Genomic DNA, 9,926 nt, shown 5'->3' on the forward strand with positions numbered 1-9,926 from the left:
TGATACCACATGGATGGACCTTGAAAACATTCTTCGACGCAAAAGAATATATACTATATGATTTCATTTATATTAAATGTCCAAAATAAGTTAGGTGTGGTGGTGCACACGTATAATCCCAGCGCTTGGGAGGCTGAGGCAAGAGGATTACCAGGAGTTCAAGGCCAGTCTAGACTACATATCGAGACTCTGCCTCACAAAAACAAAACAAAATGTCTAAAATAGGCAAATGTAGAGCCAGAAAACAAACTGGTAGTTGCCAGGCGGTGTAGGGAGGGAACAGAAAGCCACTGCTGATGTGCCTGCAACTGTTCAAAAGTTAGATTGTGTTACTGCTCACATGAAACTAAACATGTACTAAAACAGCTGAATTATACAATGAGAAGAGCAATTTGTGGGGTATATTAAGTGTATCTCTAAAAAAATTGTATGACAAAAAAAGTTCCTGTATTTTGTTTTTACCAGTAGTTGTCGCTGAGATTCAAATATATTAAATTGAAATATATTCAAATACATTAAGGGAGCTGTAATGAAAGCATCTGATTAAAGGAGGCACTTCATATTCTCTTAATTATACAGTGATTTATTCTCTAGTCTCAAATTTCCATGCAGACACATGACAAATGGCAGCTCCTATAATTACAGTTTAAGATGACAATGTTGGTATTTCGAATTACAGTCATAGGAGAATCCAGATACTGTGTGCTACATTAATAAAAAGAGGTTTAGGTCATTGCACAAACACAAATCGAACTTCCTTCAGATGGGAAATCCAAGTTCCCAGTCCACTCAACTGGAGGACACAGTGGCACAAAAGTAGCAGCCCGTCTATAGGCAGACATTGTGCAGCATGCTGGACAGCAGGTCAGCTCACCCTTTAGGAAGCACACACTCTTACTGCCCAAGTTTGGCTTTCGTGTTGAGTTCACCTGGAGAAAACAGTGAGGTAATGAACGTTTTTACTGTGGTCTGGTCCCGAATGGAGGTCTTGTCTCTTGACCCTTCTGGGTGTGGAGCACAGGACAAAGCAGACAGACCCAAATCTCTCTTCTTTCTACCCAAGCAACTGCCAATGACATCATTATACTCAGAGGCAAAGCCTGGTGCTTATTACTGGATTGGGTCTGTGAGGTCGTCAATGCTGAAATAAGGAATCTATCCCAACATTTTAAAGTAAGTTTGCAGATTCACTGACTCTTGTCCTGGAAAAAGAATTTTCAGGATGTGCTCATAAAAAACAGACAGGAGAAGGGTGTACTTGGATGCAATCCATTCTTGGAGTGCGGGTGCTCAGAGAAATGAGAACATTACCAGCTGGAGCAGAACACATTTAAAGGCTGTGTTCAGGCTAGGTGATCTAGGATGCGTATCCTCACCGTCTGTCGGGTTACAGTGTAGCTTCTACCACCCTTTAAAGTTAGAGTCTCGGCCCCAGGGCAGCTGCTTCCACGGGGGAGGAAGGGCAAGCTGCAGGTGTAGTTCACAGGTGAAAAGGACAGGCCAGTGCCCAGGATTTATAAGCTATTGTGAAAAGACTTTTAGGAATTAAGGACGGAAGGATGGGGGCGGGGTCACAAGCTAGAACGGCCTCCAGAGACAGGAAAAAACCTTGCCTTGAAGCTGCCATTTTTCTTGAAGCCGCAGTGGGGTTTTTGTTTGGTTGGTTTTTCTTAAAAGCACAACCTTAAAATCTTCATTTGCTTGTCTCCTTTCTACCTATTTTTTATTTCTTCTGTTCTTCCTCAGAGCGGCCCGTGGCCCGGGGAGCAATGACAGGGAGCTGAACTTGTACACAAACACAGCTTTCTTGGTTCTCAGTTCAACACACACCATCTCATGACTCACTTACCATTCAACTACACCTGAGTTTTAAGGCCATCTCTCTGCCATAGAAGATCTGACATTTCCTTTCTACTTTTTCCAATCCTACTTCAGCCTTCTGTAAAGTCTGAGCTCCTTCAAGGACATCTAGCTCCCTTTACTGGAACTGTTTCCAGCACCTGAGTTACTATCCCATGGAATGGTGGAAAGATCTCGCGTCTTTTAGATTCCGTCTCTGCTACAAACCGTGGGAAGTGTCACAGAGAGGCAAAGTGCTATTCTGTGACCTATAGTTAACTTTCGGTATCTGCAGCCAAGTGCTGATTCTTCAACACTGAGTGTAGGGCAAATTCCACGAGCTCTAATCACAGGCTGCGCGGAGCTGAGGAGCTGAGACCTCCCGTGGCCGCTGGAGGCAGAACCCTCCCATCCGGAGCCTCAGCCCCCCACCCAGGCCTGCGGAGTCCGCCGCGCCCAGGCCACCCAGGAGCACACGAGGGCAGAGTGGGCGGTGCTGACCGGGCGGGGGCTCTGGGCTCAGGCAAGGACCCTACAGGCCCTGTCCTCGCGGACTGGGCGCAGCTGCACACACTTAGGGCCAGGCGCGGCTTTCAAACGCCTCGGGGCCAGCCAGGAGGGGAAGGAGGACAGGGAACGTGAGAGGCAGCAGGAGGCCCAGGCTTTTCATTCCTTTCTGAAGAGTGTTCTGGTCACAGGAAGAATCCCTCTTAGACTGTTTGTTCCTTTCAGCGATACTTACATTTTGTGTGAAGTGGAATTCACTCAAAAGAAAAGTAGCCACTTTAAAGTAAACAGTTCTGTGGCGTGGAGTGCATTCACAATGTTGCGCAACTGCCAAAGCACTTTCACCGCTGCAAAGGAAGCCCGAGCCCCTCCGCAGTGACCCCGCACCGCCCGGCTCCGGCCCTCGCGGCGGCTTCTCCGCGCGTCCCCGGCGCTCTCGTGCCCCCGCTCGGCGGGGGAGCAGGCCGGAGGCTTCGCTCGCGGGCTCGGCGCGCGGCAGGGGCTCCCGGGAGCCGTCCCCCGCTCCCGCAGCCGCTCCCCACGCGGCCGGCGGCTCTGCCCTCCCGCCGGTACTGCGGGCCGGTCTAGCCGCGCACACCGCCCTGCGGCACCGCTCCGTCCAGGGCCGCCCGCCCAGGCCCCGAGTGGCGGCCGCGGTGCGGAGCCGGCGGGGCGGAGAGCCAGGCCTGTCTTCTCGGCGAACAGCACGCGGCAGAGGAGAGTGGGGGAGGGGAGCGGCCGTTACACCATCGCCAACCCCAAACACCGCCCGCCACCTCCTCCGGCCGCGCCTCACCCGAGGCCGCACAGATCTGACGAGCCCGGCGTCAGGAGGCCCCGCCCCTGACCGGGGTTACCATCGGTCACAGACCTGCAGCGGGGTTATTTACGTTCACTCACCCGACAGTGCCTGACCCGACGCAGCCAATCAGCGGCCGCCTGACGTGTCTGCCGGCGTCCGCACCAATCAGGTGGCATCGCCCCTGCAGTCCTGGCCGCGCGCCCGCCCCACTTCGCAGCCCTCTCCTGGCGCGCCGAGCCCCTGCTGCTCTCTGCTGGCCGCCCAGGGCGGCCGAGCCGGCCTTGCCCTGCGCAGGGCAGGCCAGGCCTTCCTCCAGAGAGGAGAAGCGGGGGCAGTGGACTTCGCCCGCCCCCAGCCTGTGCGGCTGCGCAGATTTGGCCGTAGCGGCCGACGCCCGCGGCCGCGGGGCAGGCTGAGGGGGTGCGGGGCGCGGGAGCCGGGAGCAGCTTGGCCTCCAGGCAGCGTCCCTCGCAACGAGGAGTTGTCCGATATATTCACAAAGGCAGAACAGTGCCTGTTTCAGAAACATACTAGGGAGCAGCGGGCCCAGGCTAGGAGTTTGGCGGGACGGGCAGCCGGCTGAGCTGTGGGAGACCCGCGGGGCCCCAGGTCCGAGGCCGCAGTGGTGGGAGCAGCTCAGCTCTGGTGCAGAATCTGTCGTAGCCACCTAGATTGGATCCGTTCGATGGAGGGGGGTAGCAGTCGGGACGCCTAGGTGTGAGCCCGAGGGACGGCGAGGAGATTCTGAAAAGGCCGGACCGCAGGCCGGGGTGGTGCACGCCTGTAACCCCAGTTCTCTTGGAGGCTGAGGCTGTGAGTTCAAGGCCAGGCTGAACTACATATCGAGGCCCTGTCTCAAAAACAAACCAGCAGCAGCAACAAAAAACTTGCAATGACAGGATGCTGGGAAGTAGCAACCTAACAGGAAGAGGACGCAGTGGTGACAAAAAATATAAGTCAAAACTATGTAATGCAATTGAAAAATAATTCCACCTAGAGGGAGCTGGAAAGTTTAAGTGGTGTAAATGCCTACACATGAAAAAGGACTTGGGTTAAATTTTGTGTTTCTGTTTTTATGCTCCCCCTCCCCTGCCCCCACTTTGGTAAAATAAATTGGAGCAGCCATTTGAGGTACAACTATGCAGCTGTTAAAATTATGTTGCAAGACTGGTGCTGTAGCTCAGTAGTAGAGCTTGTGCTTAGCATGTAGAAGGCCCTGGTTCTAAATTTTATTCCCAAGCCACAAAAAATCTCCCACTGCCATGGAAATACATTAATTGCCTAAAAATGCTCAGTGCATTTTAAGAGAAACATTTGGGTTAAAGAGTAGTATGTATGCAATTAGGACATTTTAAAAAATTACATGTGTAGCCAGGCTTGGTGGCACACACCTGTAATCCCAGTACTAGGGAGGCCAATGCAGGAGGGTTGGTGTGAGTTCAAGGCCAGCCTACGCTACAGCATAACTTCAAGGCCAGCCTGAACTTCATAGTGAAACCCTGTCTCAAAAAGACAAAAAAAAGAAAAAAGAAAACATACATAACAGCAAAAAGGCATGGGAAAACTTCCAGGGTGAGGGACTTGTTCTGTTTTGATTAAGATAGTTACAACAACTGCAAATCCTCAAACTGTAGGGCCAGTTTAAAGAGATAGTTGTCGCTAGTCCCAACTTCATAGGGCTGAGTCTTACAATGTAAGAAGTGATGAAAGAATGATTAAGTTTGCATAGCATGCTTTACAAAATGCACCTGTTGGGGCTGGGGATTTAGCTCAGCGGCAAACCGCCTGCCTGGCAAGTGCAAGGTTGTGAGTTCAGTTCCCAGTCCCAGAGAAAAACAAAACAAACAAACAAAAAAAATGCACCTGTTATATTTCTTTTAAAAATTAAAAACCTGGGCCGAGGATATGGCTCACTGGCGCAAGCGCCTGCCTGGCAAGCACAAGGTCAAGAGTTCAATTCCCAGTGCCAAAAAAAATTTAAAAACTGACAAAACAACAATGAAGACAAAATAAAAACAGCACAAAAAGCAACAAAAATGATACATGACCTCAAAAGAAAATGATAGAAATTTACAACGGTTGCCATATTACATACTGTTATCTTCAGAGAAGTTGCTCAGTCCATTAGACATAAGAATGTAAGATTGATCAAACAATCAAAGACAATAACAAGTATATAAATAAGTAAAACGTTGGAAATGATGCAGAACTTCCCCATACAAAATGGTAGGAGTTCAACAAGGGTTCTTATACTGCATATTGTTTTCAGGTCAGTCATTCTGATTACCAAATTAAAGCTTGCAAAATTGGTCAAGAAAAAAGAAAATTTTAAGCATTGACGGTTCATCTCAATAAACTGTAGACATCAGCAATACACCTATTCCAGCTATCCTTGTATACACATATAGATTTTGTTTCTTATTTTAAAAAAAAACCAAAATAACGAAAACAAATACATAAACAAAACAGCATAGAGAGCAATAAAAATGACACAGAATTTCAAAACATGGTGACAGGATATCAACAATGGTTGTTATGCTACATAATGTCATCTTCAAAATGGTTGCACATATAACCAGGTATCAACATGCAAGATTGATCAAACAATTATACAGTAGCAATCTCTTTCAATAAACCAACAGATATTAGTAGTACAATTATCCTAGCTATCCTCTGTGTATATATATATATATATATATATATACATACATACACGTTTTCCCTCTTCCTTCTTTCTTTTTCCTCTCCCCTCCTTCATCCCACTTGTTCCTTCCTATTTGCGCAGTTCCTTTGCCTTTCACAATATCTACTGTACCTTTCAGATTTTATTTCCTCTTTCAGGTTCTTATAGTAGGGAGGAAATACCATGCTTACACATGTGAATCCGATTTATTTCAATAATGAGTATGATATCTAGTTGCATCCATTTACCTGCAAAAGCCTCTAAACATGGAAAGATATTCCTTGCTCATGGATAGGAAGACCCAACATTGTGAAAATGGCCATACTCCCAAAATTGTAATACAGATTCAAAGCAAATCCAATGAAAGTACCATTGGTATACCTCACAGACCTAGAGAAAACATTCCTAAAATATATCTGGAACCAGAAGAGACCTAGAATAGCAAAAGCAACTCTAGGCAACAAAGACAAGGGAGGAGGCATTGCAATCCCTGATTTGAAATTATACTACAAAGCTACTGTGATAAAATTAGCATGGTATTGGCAAAAAAAAAAAAACCAAAAAACCAGACCTGAAGATCAGTGGAACAGACTAGAAGATGCAGACACAACCACAAAGACACTCAGCCATCTTATCTTTGACAAAGGGGCCAAATATGTTCACTAGAAGAAAGATAGCCTCTTTAATAAATGGTGCTGGAAAAACTGGGTTCCCACATGTCAAAGACTAAAACTAGACCCAAGCCTATCACCATGCACCAAAATAAAGTCAAAATGGCTTAAAGATCTAAATAGTAAAACAGTAACACTAGATCTAATGGAAGAGAAAGTAGGTGAAATTCTTGAAGACATACGGGTAGGTAGAGTTCATGAACAAAAACCAAACTGCATGAGAAATACTTCAGAGAATCAACAACTGGGATCTCATCTTATTGAAAAGTTTTTGCACATCACCTGTTATATTTCTTTTTCTTTCTTTTTTCTTTTTTTTTTTTGTCTTTTTGAGACAGGGTCCCCATATGCAGTTCAGGCTGGCCTTGAGCTCACTTTGTGGCCCAGGCTGGTCTTGAACTTGCAATGATCCTCCTGCCTCAGTCTCCCGAGTGCTGGGATTACAGGCATGTGCCACCACACCCGGCCATACCTGTTATATTTCATTTTTTTGTTCATTTGGTTTGTTTTGAGACAGGGTCTTGCTATGTAGCCCAGGCTGGCCTTGAATTTGGGGTGATCCTCCTGCCTCAGCCTCCCAAGAAATGGGATTACAGTCGTGTACCACCATGCTGGGGCACTATCTCTATTTGTAAATATTATTTAATCATGATAATGATAGGATTTAAGTGTCTTCGGCCAAATAGAACTTCCGAAAAACAGAATCACAACCATATGTTTACATAATCTGTTGAACTGATTTATGCAATCCATGGTGCTGGACATGGGAAATGCAGACAAGTAAGACATGGGCATTGCCCTTAACAAGAAAATATAGCTGACTAGTCAGAGAAATTTAAGAGAACAAAAACAAACTCTCCTTTCATTCAATTACTGCCCTTTAGAGTCAAAGCAGAGCTTCAAATCCAGATCAGTGGGACAGCCTATGCCTTGCACCCATGTTGGAGTGTCCTTAATGATCACAGGGATAGAGAGCCCTTCCTGCTTCTCATTGCAGGAAGTTTGTATTTGTAACCCAAAGGAAAGTTATTGGAATTTGAGCTTGTTAATTCCCATCTGCTACTTCCAGGGCAAACCATGGTGAGAATAAGGAACTAAGGCATATTTGTAGTTGTGGGGAGCCAAGGGGTTCCTAAGTGCAGCTAAGGTGGTGGCTAACTGGAACAAAGGCCTCAGCCCAGGGCCAAACTTGGGTTTTATTAATTCTTGACAAGGGGAGTGGCTTGGGGATGAGTGACTGTGAGAGTGGTGGGAAGTATGTGAGTGCTGTGAGCTGGGCTAGGTAGATGGTCTGAAATCACCTCTAAAATATGCAAAGAGGATATGCAGAAGGAGTAATTTGCAAAACACAATTTGAGGTAGTATGTGATGCTTTGGGGTCAGTGCTTTAGCTCTGATGTATAATTTTTTGTGCCCTGGGAAGTCATAGCCTCTTATCTCGAGGAGACTTTGTCCCAGCATGGAGTGTGGCTCTCCATCCACCCCAGCTCATACATGTGTGTTTTTGTTTTTGTTTTTGTTTTTTGGTTTTTCTCCGGTACCAGGAACCAAACTCACGACCTTGCACTTGCCAGGCAGGCGCTTTGCCGCTGAGCTAAACCCCCAGCCCCTACAGCTCATACATGTGTTGAAGGGATAAGGAGAAGGCCTAGCCAGCTCTGTACACATCGATGCATGGAAATAGGGTGAGGTTTAGCCAAAATGGAGATAACTGCTCTTCTTTCAAGGAGCATTGTCCAGATGGTCCTCCACACATAGGTACTGAGGCTAGGGAGGTGAGATTAAGTGTGCAGGTCCTGGAAGCAGACTGGCTGGCTTTAACTTCACACTCTAGCATTTACTGGGCAAGGAGTATTCTGAAGCAAGTTATGTAATGTGTCTTTGCTTTGGTTTCTCATCTGTAAAATGGAGATAATAACAATACATATCATGTTTTCTAAATGATGATTAAATGGAATAATGCATGTGTAAAGTTTCTAGGATGATACGTATTTGCACATACTAAATAATCGATAGTAGCTATAATACAGCTTTCTTTCTTTCTTTTTTTCTTTCTTTTTTTCTTTCTCTCTAAGAGCAGAATATATTTATTGAGGGAAAGAAAGCTTCTGTCCAAGAGAAGGACAGAAGGGGGCTCGAGTGGGTTGTCCAATACAGCTTTTATTGTGGGATACATGTTCCTTAGTTTAGAATTTGTTGCAAATATACCTATCTTGGACTTTTTTTTTCCTTTTCTGTACTGGGGATTGATCCAGAATCTTTACACTGAGCTACATTCCCAGCTGTTTTAAAAAATTTTTATTTTGATGGGGATGAGTTGTGATATAACTGCATTGTTATATTTTTTCTCTCTTGTAACCCCCAGAGTTCTGATTCCTGGGAGATAAATGCTATTCACTTTAAAAAAATTTTTTTTAAAAAATTTTGAGAGCTGGGCATGGTGGCACATGCCTGTAATCCCAGCACTCGGGGGGGCTGAGGCAGGAGGATTGTTGTGAGTTCAAGGCCAACCTGAACTACAAAGTGAGCTCAAGCTCCACCTGAACTGCAGGACGAAACCCTGTGTCAAAAAGACCAAAAATAAATAAATAAATAAATAAAATAAAAAATAAAAAATTTTGAGACAGGTCCTTGCTGAGTTGCTGAGGCTGAGCTCAAACTTGTGATCCTCCTGCCATAGTCTCCTAGAGTACTAGGATTGCAGGCATTTATATATATATTTTTCATCAAAGAAAGCTTCACACCCAGCACTTGGGCAGCTGAGGCAGGAAGGTCATTGTGGTTTCAAGGCCACCCTGGCCTACACAGTGAATTCGAGGCCAGCCTGAACTACATAATGAGACGCTGTCTCAAAACTCAAAATAAAAAACAAAAACAAAAAACCCAGCTTTATAGAGAATGTAAATTGAGGAAAAATTAAAGGCTCAAAATTAGATATTCCAAAACAAGTAATAAGATAAAAAATGTCAGGAACCAAGTCTAGTAAAGTTGGACAGTGAGCAATAAAGGAATTTCTATGAGAACAAATGAAATAGAAGACAAATGCTAAGAGATAACAGAAAAATGAAATATCGGTTAAAAAGACAAAAAATTTATTTGTGTATTTATTTTTGTTTTTTTGAGATAGGGCCTTGCTAGATAGTTCAGGCAGGTCTCAAAATCATACCAGTCCTCCTGTCTTAGCCTCCCAAGTACTGGAATTATAGGCATGCACCACCATGCCCAGCAGGAATTTTAGAAATGAGTATAACCTTTCTGCAAAAGAAGGTAACAGGCTATGAAGGATTTAAAGGAAGAGTGGCCAGAAAAGTAAGGCAAAAAGGAAGACATCTGACATCTAGTGATATAAAGTTTATATAATATATATATCTTACATAGCACTATCCTAGCTGACTTAAAGCACACCTATGATCATACTTTTTAC

General features: G+C 45.1%; 1 protein-coding gene across 1 annotated transcript; it reads right to left on the minus strand.

Moving 5' to 3' along the window:
• Positions 1-560: 560 nt before the first annotated feature.
• On the minus strand, positions 561-3,815 carry LOC102018935 (translation initiation factor IF-2-like; the record flags this gene model as incomplete). Its single annotated transcript, XM_005403936.2, has 3 exons — positions 561-929; positions 2,582-3,189; positions 3,257-3,815. Coding segments are annotated over 3 exons (1,371 nt in total), but the record flags the coding sequence as incomplete, so codon positions are not given.
• Between the last annotated feature and the right edge of the window lie 6,111 nt (positions 3,816-9,926).

Source organism: Chinchilla lanigera, unplaced genomic scaffold (assembly GCF_000276665.1).
Source record: "Chinchilla lanigera isolate Chin_1 unplaced genomic scaffold, ChiLan1.0 scaffold00084, whole genome shotgun sequence".
Classification (NCBI taxonomy): Eukaryota; Metazoa; Chordata; class Mammalia; order Rodentia; family Chinchillidae; genus Chinchilla; species Chinchilla lanigera.